Genomic DNA, 23263 nt, shown 5'->3' with positions numbered 1-23263 from the left:
TATATATATATATATATATATATATATATATATATATATATATATATATATATATATATATGTATATATATATATATATATAGCCCGGCCCCCGGCCAAATTTTTTTAACCCAATGCGGCCCCCGAGTCAAAAAGTTTGGGGACCCCTGTTTTATGGTAATGTGTTAATAATTTCACACATAAATCGCTCCAGAGTATAAATCGCACCCCCGGCCAAACTATGAAAAGAACTGCGATTTATAATCCGAAAAATAGGGTACTTGTTTTAAGAAACACATTTTGTTAGCATTTATGGTAAATGAGTTATATTTGTATAGCGCTTTTCTACCTTCAAGGTACTCAAAGCGCTTTGACACTATTTCCACATTCACCCATTCACACACTGATGGCGGGAGCTGCCATGCAAGGCCCTAACCACGACCCATCAGGAGCAAGGGTGAAGTGTTTTGCTCAAGGACACAACGGACGTGACGAGGTGGGAATTGAACCAGGAACCCTCAGGTTGCTGGCACGGCCACTCTCCCAACGGCGCCACGCCGTCCCCATTTAGTGTTCATTATCTTGAATTCAGTTTGTATATTCCACTGTTGCTTCAAAATCAATGTGATCTACCACTGTAGGATGATCCATTTCTAGCTGTGGTGGAGTCTGTTTCTGCTGTTGCACCCTCCTGACAATAGGGGGAGCTATATTTTTTGCTGCTACAGTATTTCCTACTATGTAACCCTCTTTTTGGTTTTCTGGTTGTTGTGGTTTTTGTTTCTATTACAGTGACATTTAAATTTCTCAAATGTCTTAAAGCTCTTAGAAGTCCAAACTTATTTTCCTTACAATTATAGATACATATGCCTTGAATGGTGACAAATGCTGAATAGAATAAGCATTACTGAAAGAGTCTCAACAAGCTAAAGGAAAACCACAATGTGAAACAAAATAGAAGAAAAGTCACCGGAAGCAACAGTGAAGTATGCCCACTCAATACATGTAAAAGTACTTTTGTCTAGAATATTTCACTGTCATGATAGCCAGTAACTAGTTTTACTTTGGTACATTTTTTACTTCTTTTTAAGCTAAAAGCTAGTTAGCATTATGCTGGTGCGCTAGCCCCTAACTGTTAGCTGCCGTATGCTAATCATGTCACGTATTTGGGTCAATTAAGATTTAAAAAACGTTTCTAATCCATACGCTAAAATTATTGAACAATTCATTGAGTTTGAAAAAAAAAAAAAAAGATTCAGTCTTGTGTTGTTGTCAAAGCTTTTGTTTTACAGGGAAACTGCATGAATTTTTTAAAAAGATTTTTGCTCATCATTCACAATCCTTATTGAGTCAAGAAAACCTTTCTATTTTTATGCCTTCTAAATCGTGAATGAACGCCAACAATGGAGTCAATGGGAGTCATTCTTTTTCGCCTATACAGCTCTTTAACATACATCGAAACACCTACATCAACGTTTTATATACACACTGCAAGTATATGTGTAATGTAGTAACAGGCACATTCAAAATAACGTGTATCTACGTATTTTGCTCATTTTAAGCATATACGGCGGGGTATTAATTTCACTGACGCATAATGCACCATTCGCTTTTCCCTTCACCAACAAACCGACTACTCGTGGCAGACTTCCCGAGAGACACCAAAAACTACTTTGGGATGAATGATTATCCAGAACCTGATATTTTTGAGCCTGATTATAAGGAAGATGAGCAACACATTTAAAAAGCTTTGTGCTAAACAGATGCAATTTTTTTGATTGAAACTTTTATTAGTAGATTGCACAGTACAGTACATATTCCGTACAATTGACCACTAAATGGTAACACCCGAATACGTTTTTCAACTTGTTTAAGTCGGGGTCCACTTTAATCAATTCATGGTACAAATATATACTATCAGCATAATACAGTCATCACACAAGTTAATCATCAGAGTACATACATTGGATTATTTACATTATTTACAATCCGGGGGTTGGGATGTGGAGGGGGTTGGGGCGGGGGTTAGGTTTGGTTGATATCAGCACTTCAGTCATCAACAATTATATCATCTGAGAAATGGACATTGAAACAGTGTAGGTCTGACTTCGTAGGATATGTACAGCAAGCAGTGAACATAGTGAGCTCAGAAAGCATAAGAACAAGTATATACATTTGATTATTTACAATCCGGGGAGGTGGGATGTGGTGGGGGGAGGGTGTTAGTCTAGGGTTGTAGTTGCCTGGAGGTGTTCTTTTAGTGCGGTTTTGAAGGAGGATAGAGATGCACTTTCTTTTATACCTGTTGGCAATGCATTCCATATTGATGTGGCATAGAAGGAGAATGAGTTAAGACCTTTGTTAGATCGGAATCTGGGTTTGACGTGGTTTGTGGAGCTCCCCGTGGTGTTGTGGTTATGGCGGTCATTTACGTTATGGAAGTAGTTTGACATGTACTTCGGTATCAGGGAGGTATAGCGGATTTTATAGACTATCAATCAATCAATCAATCAATCAATGTTTATTTATATAGCCCTAAATCACAAGTGTCTCAAAGGGCTGCACAAGCCACAACGACATCCTCGGTACAGAGCCCACATACGGGCAAGGAAAAACTCACCCCAGTGGGACGTCGGTGAATGACTATGAGAAACCTTAGAGAGGACCGAAAATGTGGGTAACCCCCCCCCCTCTAGGGGAGACCGAAAGCAATGGATGTCGAGTGGGTCTGACATAATATTGTGAAAGTCCAGTCCACAGTGGATCCAACACATCAGCGAGAGTCCAGTCCATAGTGGGGCCAGCAGGAAACCGTCCCGAGCGGAGACGGGTCAGCAGCGCAGAGATGTCCCCAACCGATGCACAGGCTAGTGGTCCACCCCGGGTCCCGACTCTGGACAGCCAGCACTTCATCCATGGCCACCGGACCTATGCAACTCCCCCTCCCAAGGGACAGGGGAGAAGAGGAGAGAAGAAAAGAAACGGCAGATCAACTGGTCTAAAAAGGGGGGTCTATTTAAAGGCTAGATTATACAAATGAGTTTTAAGATGGGACTTAAATGCTTCTACTGAGGTAGCATCTCTAACTGTTACCGGGAGGGCATTCCAGAGTACTGGAGCCCGAATAGAAAACGCTCTATAGCCCGCAGACTTTTTTTTTGGCTCTGGGAATCACTAATAAGCCGGAGTTCTTTGAACGCAGATTTCTTGTCGGGACATATGGTACAATACAATCGGCGAGATAGGCTGGAGCTAAACCGTGTAGTATTTTATACGTAAGTAGTAAAACCTTAAAGTCGCATCTTAAGTGCACAGGAAGCCAGTGCAAGTGAGCCAGTATAGGCGTAATATGATCAAACTTTCTTGTTTTTGTCAAAAGTCTAGCAGCTGCATTTTGTACCAACTGTAATCTTTTAATGCTAGACATGCTAGACTAGGCTCAGTGCAAGTTGTTTTACTCTGTCCTCCACCCTGAGCCAGCCCACTTTGGAGAAGTGGGTAGGAGTGAGGTGTGATCTGGGGTAGAGGTCTAGAAGTAATTTGACTAGTTTGTTCTGGGATGTTTAGAGTCTAGATTTGAGGGTTTTGGAGGTGCTAGGGTACCAGGAGGTGCATGCGTAATCGAAAAAGGGTTAAATGAGAGTTCCCGCTAGAATCTTCAAGGTGCTTTTGTTGACCAGAGAGGAGATTCTGTCAAGAAATCTTGTTCGTTGGATAACCTGTTTGATTACCTTGGTAGCCATTTTATCACAGGAAAGATTATTCTCTAGAATGGAACCTAGGTAGGTGACCTCATCTTTCCTGGTGATAACAATGTCACCCACTTTAATAGTGAAGTCACTGACTTTCTTAAGGTTGATTAGGGACCCAAATAGGATGGATTCCGTTTTACCCAAGTGTATGGATAGCTTATTGTCAGCGAGCCAGGTGCAAATTCTACAAAGCTCGGCACTGAGGATTTTTTCCACCTGTGACTTGTCCTTGCCGGATACCAGCAAGGCCGAATCATCCGCAAAAAGGAACAATTCACAGTCGCATGCCGATGACATGTCGTTTACGTATATTAGGAACAGTAAAAGCCCTAATATACTGCCTTGGGGGACTCCACAGCTTACTGAGAGGGGGGTGTGGGGGGAGGGGGGGGGGGGGGACTAAGCATTATGCAGCAATATTGTAAGTGCTGAACAAAATACACAAATTACGAACATATTAAAACAGTCACTTAGTGTACAATGTGTGCTCTCACTGACTGATGGGATGTTTATATCCTTCCGTTTAGATGATAATTATCCACACAAAGGGTTTAAAAAAGGTTGCTTCAAACAGATGTCTTTTAGTGTTTTTTTTGCCGTCTCCGGGTCAAAGTTGAATATGAAAGTTGACCAACTTGTCACGGCGCGGACTCGAAGGTGTAAATAAACCTGTTAAACCGCAGTACTGCCGTGGTGTCGTCTCCTTCCCTCCGCCGTACAAAACAGAACTTCTCAGTTTATGGCAACATCCTTCTACTATCCAGGTGAGAGGCATGATTTATAATCTACACCAGGGGTCTCAAACACGCGGCCCGGGGGCCAATTGCGGCCCGCGAGACGTTATTTTGCGGCCCCCACCTTAATATGAAAGTTTAATGTTAGTGCGGCCCGCGAGTTTTAAATGAATGGCGCTTGACAGCGTTGTGTGCGGAGCGTGCGGAGCTGAAGGAATCTACCAATCCCACTGCCTTTAGTGTCCTCAAGAAACTGTCATTGCATCATCTTTTTCTCCATACTAACAGCGTGCCGGCCCAGACACATGTTGTATGAGGCTTCTGCAGACACACGCAAGTTATTGCAAGACTTACTTGAGGAACAGCCATACGGGTGGTCATATTTTATTTTATTCATTTTTTAACACTGTTACAAATATGTGCCACACTGTGAACCCACACCAAACAAGAATGACAAACACATTTCGAGAGAACATCCGCACCTAAACACAACATAAACACAACAGAACAAATACCCAGAATCCTTTGCAGCCCTAACTCTTCCTGGCTACAAAAACACCCCCGCTACCCTCAACCCCGCCTCCTCCCAACCAACCCCGCCCACCTCAACCCCCACACACACACCTCAACCCCCCCCCCCCCCCCCCCATCTCCCGAAATCGGAGGTCTCAAGGTTGGCAAGTATGCATTGACGTCACTTGCGTGATGCAAGCAGAGAAACATTTTGCCACTTTTCATGACACCCGCACACGCTCTTCTTCCCTTCTTCCCTGCCTCCCTCGCTCGCCCGCCTGCTCGCTCCCGCCCCCGTTGTAAACAGTCCAGGCGGGGAAGACGAGGAGTCCGGTAGCTTCCAAAGCACTCCGCGTTAGTGGTGATGTCAGCCCGTTCGGGGCTAATTGTGCTACCATAACTGTAAACTCCACGGCGAGCTCCCCCCCCTCCCTTTGGCTCCAGACAGAGACGATTTTTGATGCAATATTTCTTTGTTGAGCACAGGGGCACCCCGACGTGTCTTATTTCATTTCATTTTTATTTATCTCCTTCATTGATGTGCATCTTTGATCGATACACAATTATACCTCAATTATTCAATTATACATTTACACACCAATGCCTGAGAAGGAGCAGGATGAAGAAAAATCTTATATTTTTCTGCCCCCTTCAACATAATACGTAGTCTTACTTAATGATGCCATTCAAACCAAACAAATACATCCAAATATAATGAAAACAAACAAAAAACACAAAAAAACACAAGAAGTGCAAAACTTCATGAAGTACAAACCGAACAAAAGAAGTAATATACACCTCACGGGATGATACAAAACAAATACAAAACCAGGCAAAAAATAAGTAAAATAATAAATTTAAAGCAAAATGTAAACACTTATGGCTGTCCATATGATTTTATTGTTCTGTCTTTATATATTTTTTCAATTGGAATATATTTTTACAATCTTTTATCTCATTGTAAAGAGAATTCCATAGTTTAACCCCCACCACTGATATGCACATTTGTTTTAAAGTTGTCCTAGAATACTGATGTTGGAAATAACCTTTTTTTCTATGCTCTTCATTCTCACAAGTGATGACAAACATTGTTTGTAAATTTGCTGGTAATTTTTTACTTTTAGCCTTAAACATGACAATCATTTTAAAACCAGTCTACTGAGGCAACAAGATTTCATCAAGAAAGCAAACGAAAAGAGCGAAAAAGCCATTCAAAGAAGGTGAATTCATTAAAAGTGCATGTTAGATTTTTGTTAAGAAATCTTTTTTTGCGGCCCAGCCTCACCCAGTTTCTGCATCCAGTGGCCCCCAGGTAAATTGAGTTTGAGACCCCTGATCTACACTTTTACCAACTCGGAGACAAAGCAGCAGCTCACTGGCTAAATATGAGCTAGTTACCGGTCTGTGATCAATGCGCCGCTAAAAATAGACCGTCTGTGTTATAGCTTATGATAACAATATTGCTAATACTTGCGAGATGTAAACGGAGTACTGTATTGTTGGTGGATTTTGGTTGGTAATTTAAAGGGCTTTATGGGCGGAATAGAGCAGTCCCATTGACTTCATTGTTAGCTTATTTTTGGTAAAAATTTTTTTACGAGTTAGCTAGAATGCATAAAAAAAAGAAAAACATATGTGTTCTTGTCTTACATAGGCCTTGTGAATGATTCCTAAAAGACAACTGCAGTTCCCCTTTAAGACAAAAGCTGTGACGACAACACAAGACTATTTATCTTTTTAAAATTATTTTTCCAAAAGTTTTTGGGGAATTTTGCCCATCGTTCACAGTCAATATTAAGAGACATGTCAATGGATGGGGTTTTTTTTGCATTCAAAATATTAAATAAATGCGATCAAAAGTCTGCTTACAATGGAGCCTATAGGAGCCGTGCAAAAGCCTCCAAACACCTGCATTGAGGTTTTATATACATGGTGTATGTAACATTTTACGTATGTACAGTACATATTTTGATCATTTTAAGCATACGCGGTACATTAATTTCAAAAACGCATCACAACGTTTGCTCTTTTTTTTCTTCTTTATCACTGATTATTGCTCACTGCAGATTTTATGAGAGCCAACAAACATAATAAAACATTGCTTACTGTAGAAGTTCTGCTGTCATGATTTGGCCTGCTGGGAGGTTCATATGTTCCCATTTAGATGAAAAATGTCTCATAATCCTCACAAAGAAAAGGGGTGGGGGGCCGGGGTGGACCAAGCGTCTTTTTGTGTAGTCCTGGCCATTTTCGGGTCCTAAATGGCTGTCAAAGTGTACCAACTTGTCGGAATACCTACTCAGGCATCTTCTGTCCAGGTGAGATGCATGATTTATGATCTACAATAAACTTACAGGGAACAGGGAAGCGAGAAAGCAGCAGACCACTCGATTATGTAAATATAGGCACACACGCAAGTGATCATGGCGCCACTATAAATAGTTTGTCTGTGTTAGCGCTTATAACACCAATATCACTTATACTTGGTTAAGATTCAAGTCACGAAATGTAAATAGAGTATTATTGGTGGTTTTTGAATGGTTATTTATTGAATTTCATGAGCGGAAAAGAGGAGCTCCCATTGGCTCAGCTGTCTTTTATTTACAAGATAGAATGCATAAAAAAAAAAATCTGTCCGTCCTCATGTCTTTCATCATGATTGTGAATGATAGGCAAAAATTCAAAAAAAAAGTGCAGTTCCTCTTCAAGTCAATGGTAAAAAAATAGTGATCGACAGCGTAATATCTCGTGACAAAAGTTACTGTTGCTTCTTTGACACAAAAGTTACGACAGAGAGTTAGGTATCAAATGTATTCTGCTAATGTATCCGATTAGATAGATTACAGTCATGATATTTTACACATCTCAAAATATTGTAATATACATCTGAGTATGTGTGAGTGTATCTGACTTATTTTGCTTTAGCCAAATTCATCCTAAACGACAGTGAGGTTGAATTGAGTGGAGGTGGACTCAATGGCACTTACTCCACAATCCAGCTCCATTTCCACTGGGGCGACACCCAGCACCACCCCGGGTCAGAGCACGCCGTCAATGGGCACAGATACCCGATGGAGGTACACGAGTGACGGTGATGTTTCTTTGGACGCCGTGCCTGATGAATGTGACATGTTTATTGCATCGTTTCTTGCAGATGCACATTGTGAGTCTAAAGAAAGGCCTGTCGGTGCAGCAGGCCATCAACGATTCAGCCGGGATCGCCGTTCTTGGCTTCTTCATAAATGTGTGTGTAGATGAACTGAAAGATTTTGTTCCACGAATCTGACTGATGACTCTCCTACGTAGGCCACTGAAGATCCAAATCTGTCGATTCCTTGGAACACCTTGACCAATTACCTCCTAAACGACACAGGTAGAGAAACCCTTTTGTTTTTTATTCTGCTTCTTCTACTTGTCCAGTAGGGTCATCAACCATAACATTAGGCACACCTGCATGGTGCAGTGAGCTGTATTTCAACAATACGCTGCAAAAACTGAAATCTAGCACTAGTAACCCTTAGACAGACAGACAGACAGACAGCAGCTTTATTTTGTCCATTCTTAACATGTACAAGACACATAAGAACTGAAATTACATCTTCGGCACAATCCCGCTAAGAGCAGACATACGTTACAGGGGGACAAGACGGGACCGCCAACGGATCAGCCACTTACAGCGCTCCTTAAAAAGGTGGGAAAAAGGTGACATTGGGAAAGGGGGAAGAGTAAAAAAAATATCAGTCTGAGGCTGGACCCTCAGAAGTGGTCCAGACTGAGTCCGAGGAAAAAACCTCACATAGCACGGCACACATAAACATGGTACATGTAATCACAACAACTCGCAACAGAGGAGGGGAGAGTTGGGACCCTGGAGGCCGGCTGCCGCTATTAAAGCGCTACTCAGCCCCCACAACCCAGTGCAGTGGTGAAGGCGTTGATTTGGGGAGGGGCGTGTGCGTGCATGTATGCCCAATTAACTTGGGTGAGATGTTGGAATGTCTTTGTGGACTGAGGCCGATCTCAAAAGTTCGACCCAGGTGCTTTTTGAAAAATAGGAAGGTCAAAAGCGTCCATCTTTGAGGAGTCCTAGTAACTAGTAACCCTTAGGAGATTTCAGTAAATCTTTACTGTACTTTCACCATATTTGTTTTGTTGTGTTACTCCATCACAGATGATTCTGTAAGAGTGTCTTTTTTATGTTCAATTTTAACATTTCAAAGTCCAATTCTTTCACAGGTGTACGTTGCACTGGAATTGTTATTCGGATGTACAAGTCTTTCATTTTTCAAAGAGCATAGAAACATTTTGGATTCATATTCTTTTTTTTTTACTTTTTTTGCTCAAACCTCTCAATCAACTTTAGCCTGAAACAAAAATACCAAACATGCAATGTTTTTATATTTAAATTTTAACCCTTTGAAAGTATTTTAATCAAATTATGTCACAGTTTTAAATGTGTGTTAATTGGCACAACATAACTTTTCTTACTTATTTAACCCTGTGACATTATCTGATCAAAAAGCCTTCAAAAGGGTCAAATAAGTAAAACAACAACATAAAACATTACATTTTCGATCTTTTTGTGCATCTTTTTCAAGTTTATTGAAAATTGTGAGCAAAAAAAGTAAAAAACAAACAAACACATCCATAATTTTTTTACGCCCTTTGAAAAATTAAGGATTTTGTTTGTCCTGTTTGGCTTTAAACATAATTCATATCCAATGAAGGAAATAGAAAAATGCAGGTGAAAATCACTTGCCAGGCACAATGTGTATGTGATAATATGTACTCAAATCTGACATCCTTATCCGTCAAACTACTCCATTTTACTTGTTTTTCTTCATTAATTAGCTTATTTTAAATGATATTTGTCTTATTATAGTTCACATTAGTTAAGATAGGTGCTACAACAGAAACGTTTGGAAACAAATGTGAGTCATGCAGTTTCTACCATATTATTTAATTAATCCCTAATCATTACTCAAAACTGAGGTGTTTTTGAAGCAGTGCTTGTATTGAATCTCATTAGATGGTGCAAGGGTTTCAGAAATAAAGTATATACTGTACTACCCCTGTCATTTATGTACTGTAAATCTACATACTATGTATTTATCTTGCCGTTGTTGTTTTTTTGCATATTTTCACAGACACTGAAGTCAATGTGACGCACAACATATCCATTGATGACCTGATTGGCAACGTGGACCTCTCCAAATTCTACCGTTACATGGGCTCACTGACCACCCCTTCCTGTAATGAAGCGGTGGCCTGGACAGTCTTTCAGGAGCCCATCGCTGTTAACAGGATTTTTGTGAGTTTGCATAATGTTTTAAGCCTCCTCCTAAAAGTAAATAATTTATACGTTTTTAAACAACAGCTCATATGAGTGTGGTTTTCGTAGCACGTTGACTTTGCTGGATTTATTCACGTTCCCTGCAGGCTCGTCTCATGCAGTATTTGATTGACAACCCCATTTTAGTATTGATTAAAAAAAAAAAGGTAAAGTACCAATGAGAGGGAGACCTTGCTTGATAGCGTTTAGCATTCTTAAACATCTGTTGATACAATTTTTAGGTGACTTAGTTTTCATTTCTCATGCTACTGGGAAATCCAAATTTGTTTGGCCCATGTCTTACGGTTGCGCATGGTGGCTTGCGGCCTGACTTCCAGGGTGCAGAGACTGCAGGTAAAAATATACTTTAAAGAGGGAAAAAGCAGGTGGCACCAAGATTTACGGGCAATGCACAAAGCATGAGTCAAAACTTGGCAAGGCAAAACACTGGGTGTGGCAGAGCAAAGCACAAAACAACCCCAAACGATGAACTCTCCTGATTGGCGATCAGGGACAGATGAGCAGACCAGCACTCTGAACAGAGGTACTGCCTGACCAGCCAGTAAAAGAAATGGGTAACAAAAATAAGAGGACGAGAAGTAGAACCAAAACACAGGAAGACACAACACAAGTCCAAAAAAACATAATGAGGGATCCTGACATCTTTAGTTGTATATACATTTTTTAAATAAGATAATGCTTTTTTAAAATGCACTTTTTTGAACTATTGCATATCGCTATATTAGAAAAATTCAAAGCCTTGTGATCAATCACTCAAAAATTCACTTTTCCCTCATCAGTTTGACATACTGTACAAGTGCACGCGAGAGTCAAGTGATGGCAGATTAGACAGTGGTTTTTCCTGACTAACTAGTTCCTGTCGCAATGGTAACACAAAAACGATTAAAAAAATGATCAGATAAGATGGAGTCACGACTTGACATTTTTTCAATGTACGGGGAACACTGGAGGGAGGGATGTTCAGTGGATTCCGCACATTCCCTTTCGTGTATGGCTAAGTGACCTCAACCGGTCAGACGTCAGCACTGTGGCATGTCGGTAAAACTGCATTGGTGTTAACTAAATACCAGTACTACAATTTCAGACACACAAAAGTTCATCAAATTCCGTCTCAGGAATTCCTTTTGATATGCTACAGGCGCAATTTTTTTTGCTGCACTGTTAAATTGCACAAATCAAATTACCGTAATTTCCGGACTATAAGCCGCTACTTTTTCCCCTCGTTCTGGTCCCTGCGGCTTATACAACGGTGCGGCTTATTTACGGCCTGTTCTTCTCCGACATCGACGAAGAGGATTTTGGTGGTTTTAGTACGCAGGAGGAAGACGATGACACAATGATTAAAGACTGACTTTTCATATACCGGTAGACTGGTTATTTTGATAACGTACAGGCGAGCACTTTGTATTACTTTGCACTAGAGATGTCCGATAATATCGGCCTGCCTATATTATCGGCCGATATATGCGTTAAAATGTAATATCGGAAATTATCGGTATCGTTTTTTTTTATTATCGGTATCGTTTTTTTTATTTTTTATTTTTTTATTAAATCAACATAAAAACACAGGATACACTTACAATTAGTGCACCAACCCAAAAAACCTCCCTCCCCCATTTCTTTCTGTTATTAATATTCTGGTTCCTACATTATATATCAATATATATCAATACAGTCTGCAAGGGATACAGTCCGTAAGCACACATGATTGTGCGTGCTGCTGGTCCACTAATAGTACTAACCTTTAACAGTTAATTTTACTAATTTTCATTCATTACTAGTTTCTATGTAACTATTTTTATATTGTTGTACTTTCTTTTTTATTCAAGAAAATGTTTTTAATTTATTTATCTTATTTTACTAATTTTAAAAAAAAGTACCTTATCTTCACCATACCTGGTTGTCCAAATTAGGCATAATAATGTGTTAATTCCACGACTGCATATATCGGTTGATATCGGTATCGGTTGATATCGGTAGCGGTAATTAAAGAGTTGGACAATATCGGAATATCGGAAATTGGCTAAAAGCCATTATCGGACATCCCTACTTTGCACCGTTGTATTATTTGTACTCTACACAAATGCTGTTCGCCATGTCAAAGATGTGAAAGTTTGATTGAATTATTGAAAGATTTATTGTTAATAAATGGGACGCTTTGCGTTCCCAAACAGTCATCTCTGTCCCGACAATCCCCTCCGTGGTAGCAGGAACACCTATATACTACAGTAATTACACATCAAAACCCTGCGGCTTATAGTCGGGTGCGGCTTATATGTGGAGCAATCTGTATTTTCCCCTAAATTTAGCTGGTGCGGCTTATAGTCAGGTGCGGCTTATAGTCCGGAAATTACGGTACAAGTGTAATTTTGATTTACAAATGTAATTGGTTCTTGAATAGGGTTCGTAAATTGCTTGTATTCCAACATGTGACTTCTTTCCGGAAGTAAAAACCAGTAGGTCAACCAAGACAAGATGGCTGTTGTACAGCAAGCAGCGTGGAAACTATCTGAGTACAAAATAGGCTTAGATCTTCCTGCAAAAAGCAGATACGAGCAAAAAAATCAATTATGCAATGGAATAAATCCCTATACTTTATCAAAAAAGATTTGTCGAGTGATACCAAGTATTATACGTCGATCGCGTTCTTAGACATATCAAACTATTGTGCTCCAGACACCATTCTACACGACGAAACAGAGGGAAACTTGGAAAAGCATGGAGGTCTACAGCTTCTTTGTGTGTGACTGGGTCAAGGAAATTGGTATCAAGACTCTCCCGGATAAATATGCATAGTTTTTGCTGGGGTAAGGTTGCATTTCATGATTTAACTTTTGCACGTGCTGTTTACGAGTAGCGTGTTGTTCCCCATCTTTATTAAAATATACAGTCGCGATCAAAAATGTACATACACTTGTAAAGAACGTGATGTCATGGCTGTCTTGAGTTTCCAATAATTTCTAAAACTCTTATTTTTTTGTAATAGAGTGATTAGAGCACATACTTGTTGGTCACAAAAAACATTCATGAAGTTTGGTTCTTTTATGAATTTATTATGGGTCTACTGAAAATGTGACCAAATCTGCTGGGTCAAAAGTATACATACAGCAATGTTAATATTTGGTTACATGTCCCTTGGCAAGTTTCACTGCAATAAGGCACTTTTGGTAGCCATCCACAAGCTTCTGGAAAGCTTCTGGTTGAGTTTTGACCACTCCTCTTGACAAAATTGGTGGAGTTCAGCTAAATTTGTTGGTTTTCTAACATGGACTTGTTTCTTCAGCATTGTCCACAGGTTTAAGTCAGGACTTTGGGAAGGCCATTCTAAAATCTTAATTCTAGCCTGATTTAGCCATTCCTTTACCACTTTTGACATGTGTTTGGGGTCATTGTCCTGTTGGATCACCCAACTGCGCTCAAGACCCAACCCCCAGCTGACGATTTTAGGTCGCCCTGAAGAATTTGGAGGTAATCCTCCTTTTTCATTGTCCCATTTACTCTCTGTAAAACACTAGTTCCATTGGCAGAAAAACAGGCACAGCGCATAATACTACCACCACCATGCTTGACGGTAGACCTGGTGTTCCTGGGATTAAAGGCCTCACCTTTTCTCCTCCAAACATATTGCTGGGTATTGTGGCCAAACAGCTAAATTTAGTTTCATCTGACCACAGAACTTTCCTCCAGAAGGTCTTATCTTTGTCCATGTGATGTCAGATGAAACAAAAATAGTGTTTAATATCATGACTGGACAATTAATTTGCGATGATTAAATGTTTTTAAAAAAAACTAAACATTATCCCTTTTCAACAGCTCAACACAAAAAGGACAAACACTACTTTAATAAGAATTAAAAAAACTACCTGCAGTGTATTGGTGTCTTGCCAGATTTTGTATTTTGTCGGAATACAGAATTTGCATTCAGAGGAGCAGCTACACCATGTTTAGACAACAATGTTATGCATTGATAACACAAAAGGGAAATGTTTACAATCATGGGTTGATGTTGGTAGATGTTGGTAATGAACAATTTGATGTGATAATATATATATATATATATATATATATATATATATATATATATATATATATATATATATATATATATATATATATATGGTATGGCGTAGTGGGTAGAGTGGCCGTGCCAGAAACCTGAGGGTTGCAGGTTCACTCCCCGCCTCTTGACATCCAAATCGCTGCCGTTGTGTCCTTGGGCAGGACACTTCACCCTTGACCCCGGTGCCGCTCACACTGGTGAATGAATGATAGGTGGTGGTCGGAGGGGCCGCAAGCGCAAATTGGCAGCCTCGCTTCCGTCAGTCTACCCCAGGGCAGCTGTGGCTACAAATGATTCCCGGGCGCGGCGCCGCTGCTGCCCACTGCTCCCCGAGGGGATGGGTCAAATGCAGAGGACAAATTTCACCACACCTAGTGTGTGTGTGACAATCATTGGTACTTTAACTTTAACTTAACTTAAATGTAGCTTACCACCACCAGGTGTGAAAGAATGATGGGTTTCCCACTTCTCTGTGAGCGCTTTGAGTATCTAATTATAGAAAAGCGCGATATAAAATCTAATCCATTATTATTATTATTATATACAATGTGTGTATATATATGTATACAGTATATGTGTGTGTGTGTGTATATATATATATATATATATATATATACACACACACACGTATATATATATATATATATACACATATATATATATATATATATATATATATATATATATATATATATATATATATATATATATATATATATATATATATATATATATATATATATATATATATATATATAATTACACACACGTGTATATACATATATATATATATATATATATATATATATATATATATATATATATATATATATATATATATATATTTTTTTTTTTCGGATTATAAGTCACAGTTTTTTTCATAGTTTGGCCGTGGGTGCGACATATACTCCGGAGCGATTTATGTGTGAAATTATTAACACATTACCGTAAAACAGTGGTCCCCAACCACAGTGCCGCGGCCCGGTACCGGTCCGTGGATCGATTGGTACCGGGCCGCACAAGAAATAATAAAAGAAAAAGAAAAAAAATATATATATATTTTTGTTATTTATTAAATCAACATAAAAAACACAAGATACACTTACAATTAGTGCACTAACCCAAAAAACCTCCCTCCCCTATTCACACTCATTCACACTCATTCGCACAAATGGTTTGTTTCTTTCTGTTATTAATATTTCTGGTTCCTACATTATATATCAATATAGATCAATACAGTCTGCAGGAATACAGTCCGTAAGCACACATGATTGTATTTTTTTACGGCAAAAAATAAAACAAAAACAAAAACAAAAAAAACCCTGCATGATTTTAGTAATGGTTTTATTTAAATTTCCCGTTCTTTACCTTGCGGGCGGTGTGGCTCGGTTGGTAGAGCAGGCTTGCCAGCAACTTGAGGGTTCCAGGTTCGGTCCCTGCTTCCGCCATCTGAGTCACTGCCGTTCTGTCCTTGGGCAAGAAACTCTACCCACCTGCTCCCAGTGCCTCCTGGACTGGTTTAAATGTAAAGTGCTTTCAGTCTATACAGAAAAGCGCTATGAAAATATAATTCCATCCATCCATCCATTTTCAACCGCTTATTCCCTTCGGGGTCACGGGGGGTGCTGGCGCCTATCTCAGCTACAATCGGGTGGAAGGCGGGGTACACCCTGGACAAGTCACCACCTCATCGCAGGGCCAACACAGATAGACAGACAACATTCACATTCACATTCACACACTAGGGCCAATTTAGTGTTGCCAATCAACCTATCCCCAGGTGCATGTCTTTGGAGGTGGGAGGAAGCCGGAGTACCCGGAGGGAACCCACGCAGTCCACTTTCTTAATTTTTAGAAACAACTTTTGCTGTATATAAAGATGCGGTGAGGATGAAGGCCTAAATTATTTGCATATTGACAATTCTGCCTTTACAAAAATAACACTTTTTAATTACCGTATTTTTCGGACTATAAGTCGCTCCAGAGTATACGTCCCACCGGCCGAAAATGCACAATAAAGAAGGAAAAAAACATATATACGTCGCACTGGAGTATAAGTCACATTTTTGGGGGAAATTTATTTGATAAAATCCAACACCAAGAATAGATATTTGAAAGGCAATTTAAAATAAATAAAGAATAGTGAACAACAGGCTGAATAAGTGTACGCCATATGACGCATAAATAACCAACTGAGAACGTGCCTGGTATGTTAACGCAACACATCATGACAAGAGTCATTCAAATAACTATAACATATAGAACATGCTATACGTTTACCAAACAATCTGTCACTCCCGATCGCTAAATCCCATGAAATCTTCCTCCCCGGTGTCGCCTCTGGTATGTCCTTTCTTTCTGCTGCATATTTCACTACGTCCAGCTTGTAATCTGCTGTATATGATTTCCTTTTCGGTGCCATTTTAGTTCAGCCCATCTCAGTTTTTATAAGTTACCGCCAATGTTGATGTGATCCATTTTAATAGCTACGGTAGTAGCATATATCATATAGCAGTTAGCATCCCATGACCCACAATGCACTTCTGCCATGACCCTCCCCCGCCGAATTCTTATTGGTTGACGTGTGAGTGACGATTGCTGACGTGTGTGTGATGATTGCTGCCATTTGCTTCGTCTCTTACGCGAATGAGATAAATAATATTATTTGATATTTTACGGTAATGTGTTAATAATTTCAAAAATAAGTCGCTCCGGAGTATACGTCGCACCCCTGGCCAAACTATGAAAAAAACTGCGACTTATAATCCGAAAAATACGGTAGTTGTTTGTTCTTGTGTCCTTCTAGAAATATATTGAATTTAAACTTCTGTCTTCTTAATCATTCTTTAGTGTATACAATGCATCTCTTTTTGTAAGGCCCATTAAAGTCAAGTACAGTGATACGCTGACACAACTAGACATTTTTGATACCATTTCTGTTGATGCCAAGTGCGTACGGTAAAGACTGAAGGCCTGTATTTTTACGTATTTCAGGTGGAACAGTTTCCCTTGAGGACAAGCCTTGTTAATGTGTACCGTCCATCACAGGAACTCCATGGACGCAAAGTATTTTCCTCCGCTAGCATTGTTCTTCCATCTAGTGAGTGTCTCAAATAAATGTGACAGTTGTATTAGTTACGAATTTGACTGTTTTCATCTTTCCAGGTCATGAATGGTGCTACGACGATCACTGTGGTATACCTTCATCAAAGCAATCTTTTGCTGGAAATTAGTGCTGAGTAATTACAATGCTTAACACCCCCTTTCCACTCCATAGAGTTCAGTCCTTCCAAATGGCACCTTCTACCCGACTCGCACTGCGATGGCGAGCGCCAGTCGCCAGTCAACATCGAGGCCCAAAAGGCCGTGGCGAATGAACACCTCGACGGCTTCACTTTTACACAGTTTGATGACAAACATGTCATCAAGTACATCACAAACACAGGCCATACAGGTTGGAAATAGCCTTCTCCCCCTTGCTTTGGAGTTATGATGAAGATTAGAAGTTCCATCATCCACCCATTTTCCACCGCTTGTTGTTAAATATAAATTCATGGCAAGGCAATGAATTCAGTTTTGTCTGAGTTTAGCTGAATAATATTTTTTTTTGCATTGACACTGATATGTAATGCAGTGACAAAGTAAAGCTTCAGGCCAACATACACCTGCCGTAAGTGACACGTAGATCTGAGTGTCATCTGCAAAGTTGTGGTAGCTGCGTATTAGCTGGCCTAATGGGATCATGTACAAGTTGATCAATAGTGGCCCTTTGAGAAGCCTCACAGGTCATTGCCAGTTTGTCAGAGACACAGTTACCAATTGCAACAAAGTACATCCTTGGCTCGAGATAGGAAATGAACCAGTTTAGAGCAGTGCCAGTTTTGTAACCTATGTAATAAGATAGCAACTGATCAACTGTGTCAAAGGCAGAACCAGTCTTTGCCTGGGAGAATAATTTCTCCCTGGATACCAGCTGTCTCATTGCTGTGTAAAGCCTGATTGAAAAGTATCAAACGCATTTTTAGACTGGAGAAGATCACTAAACTGTTGGTATACAAATTTTCTAGGGATTTGCCCCAAAAATGGCAAGTTTAGTATATGCAGAGATGTTCAGAACGGTGGCATTAAGACTACTATACTCTTCTTTGGAAGGGCCTTAATGACAACAGTTTTTAAGATATTTGGAAATGTTCAAGTCGAAATGAGCGAATTGTGGTAACAAACTGCTCTGCACAGACTTTGGAAATCTTTTTTTTTTTTTTTTTCTTTTTTTCTTTTCTTTTTTTTTATGTCCTGCCCAGCTTCTCGGGCAAATCATATAGCAGATGTAGATGCCAAGACTTTGGAAATCTAATTGACTGTTTTGTCATGACAGAGGTGAATTGTGTCAGCTTTATGTGTCTAGATGGTTGCAGAGTATCTAATTATTTTCTATGAATTCTTAAATTTTTGATGCCTGAAACTTTAAAGGGGAACTGCACTTTTATTTTATTTTTAATTTTGCCCATCGTTCACAATCATTATGATAGATATGGCCTTCGATGGATTTAAAAAAGATGCATTCTTTCTTGTGAATAAACGTAAATAAAAGTTTGCTTACAGCGGAGCCAGTGGAAGGTCCTCAATTTCGCCAATAAAATCCAATAATATAACCATTCAAAAACTGCCAACAATTTATATTTTGTGATTTGAATATTAACCAAGTATTAGTGGTATTGTTATTATAAGCGCTAACACAAACAAACTATTTATAGCGACGTCAAGATCACAAGTTTGTGTGCAATTTCGACATGAATGACTGGTGAGGTAGTTCTTTGTTTCCTTGCTCACTGGAAGTTTATTGTAGATCATAAATCACACCGCTCTCCTGGATAGAAGAAGGCTGAGGACGTATTCCGACAAGTTGGTACACTTTGACACCCAATTTAGACTCGGTAATGGCGAGAACGACACAAATACACGCTTGGGTCCACCCCCCTTTTCTTCGCGAGGAGTATGAGTCATTCTTCTTTTAAATGGGAATATATGCACATCCTAGCACTCGGCAGCCGAATGACTGCAGACCTTGTACAGTAAATGATGTTTGATTATGTTTGTTGGCTCTCATGAAATCTGCAGTGAGCAGTATTTAGTGATGCTGTTGAAAAAAAAGCGAACATTATGATGCGTTTTTACTTACAGCATGTTTATAAAACCTTAATGGAGGTGTTTGGATGTTTTTTCAGGGCTTTACAGGCAGAATAGAGCGGCTCCCATAGGCTTCATTGTAAGCAGACTTTTGATCGCTTTTATTTAATATTTAGAATGTATGAAAAAAAAACATCCATCGTCATGTCTTTCATAATAATTGTGAACAATAGGTAAAATAAAAAAGTGCAATTTTCCTTTAAGAACACTGCCTTTCTCCATGCTTCTCACAGAGGTTAAGAATTGCAGTGGTGTCGGACTACAAGTCTCCAATATTTTGGTTACCTTATTGAGCTGCATTAGAGGGGCAAAATCTTGAGGTTACGCAACATGTTTTTTTATGTGGTATGCCTAAACACCTTGAAGTTACGGTGAGTGTTCAGCCTAGGCATTTCCAGTCATTCCATTTTTATATGTTCACATTTTGGAGTTTCATAACAGCGTCAATACTTGTGTATTTGGCATACAAATCATCACACAGACAATAGGTGCATGTTTTGACTGTATCTTTGTGTCTGCTTTCTTACCTTTTAGTAAAGTGTGTCTTAAATGAGGGGGCGTTGGAGGTGTCCGGGGGCGCCCTGGGTTACGTCTACTCTACTCTACAGTTCCACTTCCACTGGGGTTCCTCATCACAAGACTCTAAGGGCTCAGAGCACACAGTGGATTCCAAAAGATTGCCAATGGAGGTATTGGAACCCCCACAAATGAATGTCTTATTCCCCAAGGTTTTACTAACTGTGATTAACTGTTTTATTTGAGGTGCACGTTGTGAACAAGAGGAAGGATTTAACCTTGGAAGATGCAGTAAATACCCCAAATGGCCTTGCAGTGTTGGGATTCTTTATTGAGGTAATAATAGTGTGAGCATTAGGACATTTTAACACTATGCTCCTGGCTAAATCAGGACCCTTAGCAGGATTTGATTTTGAGCCCTTAATTTTGTCTGTTTTTTAAAATGACATATTATATTGCTCGTCGGCCCAAGGAAATAGTCTGGCATTCAGGCTGTTACTCACCGCTGTCTTGTACGCACGTGCATGCAGGGAGAGCGTGCATACCCACAAATGCAGTCCAAGAGAAGCACACTGTAAAAGACACGTTGAAACCCTGTCCACTGATGTCATCTTAGTACAGAATGTAGCGCCACAGAACATGTGACCAGATTGGCATAGAGGTGGAATTGCAGAAACGCATCATTTTGAACTTTGACTGACAATTTAATTTTTTTAAAGCACACTGTTGGAGATGTCATTCCAGATTAAAATTTTTTTTTTTACATATTTTTGACAGTCAGTAATTACTGGAAGTATGCAGAAATGTAGCACTTTCAAGCCTGTCTCAGTTTTTTTGGGTGTGACCTTTAAAGACAATTGTAGTGTAGTATATAGTAGCTGCTACTGCTGTTACATAACTGCACTTTTTGGCTCCAGTTGGATAATAATAAGTTCTGTCAAATTATATATTTTTTTAATTTGATGAATCACACTTTTGAATGTCACTGTTAAATTAAATACTTTAAAATTACCTGAAAAAAGACCCCAATATTTTTACACAAATGCAATTTTATTGTCAGACTGTCATACAGGAACATTTTGTTAAATCTTTTGCTTTAATGTATGTCATTTATTTTTCGCAAAACCGGGTAGCAATTTTATCTACAGTCCTGAAGCAAAGTTTGTCAGCAGGCACACCAATCAAAGTTTCGCTCTCATCTTTGCACATATGCATTGACCTGTTCACTGACTGTATAGCAACCCATCCGTGGTTAAGGTAAAGGAGCATGTGCGCTTAAAATAAATTGCGTGATCAATCTGGATTTATACTTGTTAAATGCGATACATTTTAGTGATTAATCGCATTACATTTGACAGCCCTAATAACGATACCATACAATAATACGTCACTTTAATTTAGGTATTTGAATAATCACATAACTTCTTTCTACAGTACATTCAAGTATTTTGTACAGTATTTTGTTTCACTACTTTTACAGTATTTGGAAAACAAAGTTAACTCCAGAATTTATATTTGAAGAATAATTTGGGGTTCAACCATTTTTATTTGGTGAATTGACATTTTCATGCATTTCCAACTTTCTGATTTTAGAATTGACTACAGTAGATTCCCCTTTTTTGATTGATTGATTGAAACTTTTATTAGTAGATTGAACAGTTCAGTACATATTCCGTACAATTGACCACTAAATGGTAACACCCAAATAAGTTTTTCAACTTTTTAAGTCGGGGTCAACGTAAATCAATTCATGGTAAAAAATACTGTATATACTATCATCATAATACAGTCATCACACAAGTTAATCATCAGCGTATATACATTGAATTATTTACATTATTTACAATCCGGGGGTGGGATGAGGAGGGTCTGGTTGATATAAGCACTTCAGTCATCAACAATTGCATCATCAGAGAAATGGGCATTGAAACAGTGTAGGTCTGACTTGGTAGGATATGTACAGCGAGCAGTGAACATAGTGAGTTCAGATAGCATAAGAACCAGTATATACATTAGAAATACATGTGATTATTTACATTTGGTTATTTACAATCCGGGGAGGTGGGATGTGGAGGGGGGAGGGTGTTAGTCAAAGGTTGAAGTTGCCTGGAGGTGTTGTTTTAGTGCGGTTTTGAAGGAGGATAGAGATGCACTTTCTTTTACACCTGTTGAGAGTGCATTTCATATTGATGTGGCATAGAAAGAGAAGGAGTTAAGACCTTTGTTTGATCGGAATCTGGGTTTAACATGGTTTGTGGAACACCCCCTGGTGTTGTGGTTATGGTGGTCATTTATGTTTCGGAAGTAGTTTGACATGTACTTCGGTATCAGGGAGGTGTAGCGGATTTTATAGACTAGGCTCAGTGCAAGCTGTTCTACTCTGTCCTCCACCCTGAGCCAGCCCACTTTGGATAAGTGGTTTGGAGTAAGGTGTGATCTGGGGTGGATGTTTAAAAGTAACCTGACTAGCTTGTTCTGGGATGTTTAGAGTCTAGATTTGAGGGTTTTGGAGGTGATGGGGTACCAGGAGGTGCAAGCGTAATCGAAAAAGGGTTGAACGAGAGTTCCCGCTAGAATCTTCAAGGTGCTTTTGTTGACCAGAGAGGAGATTCTGTAGGGAAATCTCGTTCAATGGTTAACTTTTTTGATTACCTTGGTTGCCATTTTATCACAGGAAAGATTATCCTCTAGAATGGAACCTAGGTAGGTGACCTCATCTTTCCTGGTGATAACAATGTCACCCACTTTTAGAGTGAAGTCACTGACTTTCTTAAGGTTGATTTGGGACCCAAATAGGATGGATTCCGTTTTACCTAAGTGTATGGATAGTTTATTGTCAGCGAGCCAGGTGCAAATACTAAGGAGTTCAGCACTGAGGATTTTTTCCACCTGTGACTTGTCCTTGCCGGATACCAGCAGGGCCGAGTCATCCGCAAACAGGAACAATTCAAAGTCGCATGCTGATGACATGTCATTTACGTGTATAAGAAACAGTAAAGGCCCTAATAAACTGGCTTGGGGGACTCCACAGCTTACTGAGAGGGGGGGGGGGGGGGCACGGTGCCGTTCACCTCTACCACCTGTTTCCTCCCCTCCAAGTAAGATTGCATCCAGCTCCATGAGGTTTTATCAAATCCGATTGCTCTGAGCTTATCCAACAGTATAGCGT

The 23263-nt window shown here is 39.5% G+C and overlaps 1 protein-coding gene across 3 annotated transcripts in view; it reads left to right on the top strand.

Moving 5' to 3' along the window:
* LOC133655548 (carbonic anhydrase 4-like) overlaps positions 1 to 23263 on the top strand; it is a 42070-nt gene that overhangs the window by 5247 nt on the left and 13560 nt on the right. For 2 of the 3 annotated variants that reach the window (XM_062055790.1, XM_062055793.1), the window contains exons 5-13: positions 7904 to 8055; positions 8133 to 8222; positions 8285 to 8351; positions 10126 to 10289; positions 17386 to 17491; positions 17557 to 17586; positions 17669 to 17845; positions 20113 to 20267; positions 20341 to 20430. In XM_062055790.1, coding sequence (XP_061911774.1) covers positions 7904 to 8055; positions 8133 to 8222; positions 8285 to 8351; positions 10126 to 10289; positions 17386 to 17491; positions 17557 to 17586; positions 17669 to 17845; positions 20113 to 20267; positions 20341 to 20430 — 1031 coding nt within the window. Of the gene's footprint in view, positions 1 to 245; positions 966 to 7903; positions 8056 to 8132; positions 8223 to 8284; positions 8352 to 10125; positions 10290 to 17385; positions 17492 to 17556; positions 17587 to 17668; positions 17846 to 20112; positions 20268 to 20340; positions 20431 to 23263 lie in introns of those variants that run through there. The other variant, XM_062055794.1, reaches the window with a different exon arrangement.

The sequence above is a fragment of the Entelurus aequoreus genome, linkage group LG08 (assembly GCF_033978785.1).
Source record: "Entelurus aequoreus isolate RoL-2023_Sb linkage group LG08, RoL_Eaeq_v1.1, whole genome shotgun sequence".
NCBI classification, from domain to species: Eukaryota; Metazoa; Chordata; class Actinopteri; order Syngnathiformes; family Syngnathidae; genus Entelurus; species Entelurus aequoreus.
The sequence above is the reverse complement of the archived record's forward strand: the minus strand, read 5'-3'. Positions and strand labels throughout refer to the sequence as shown.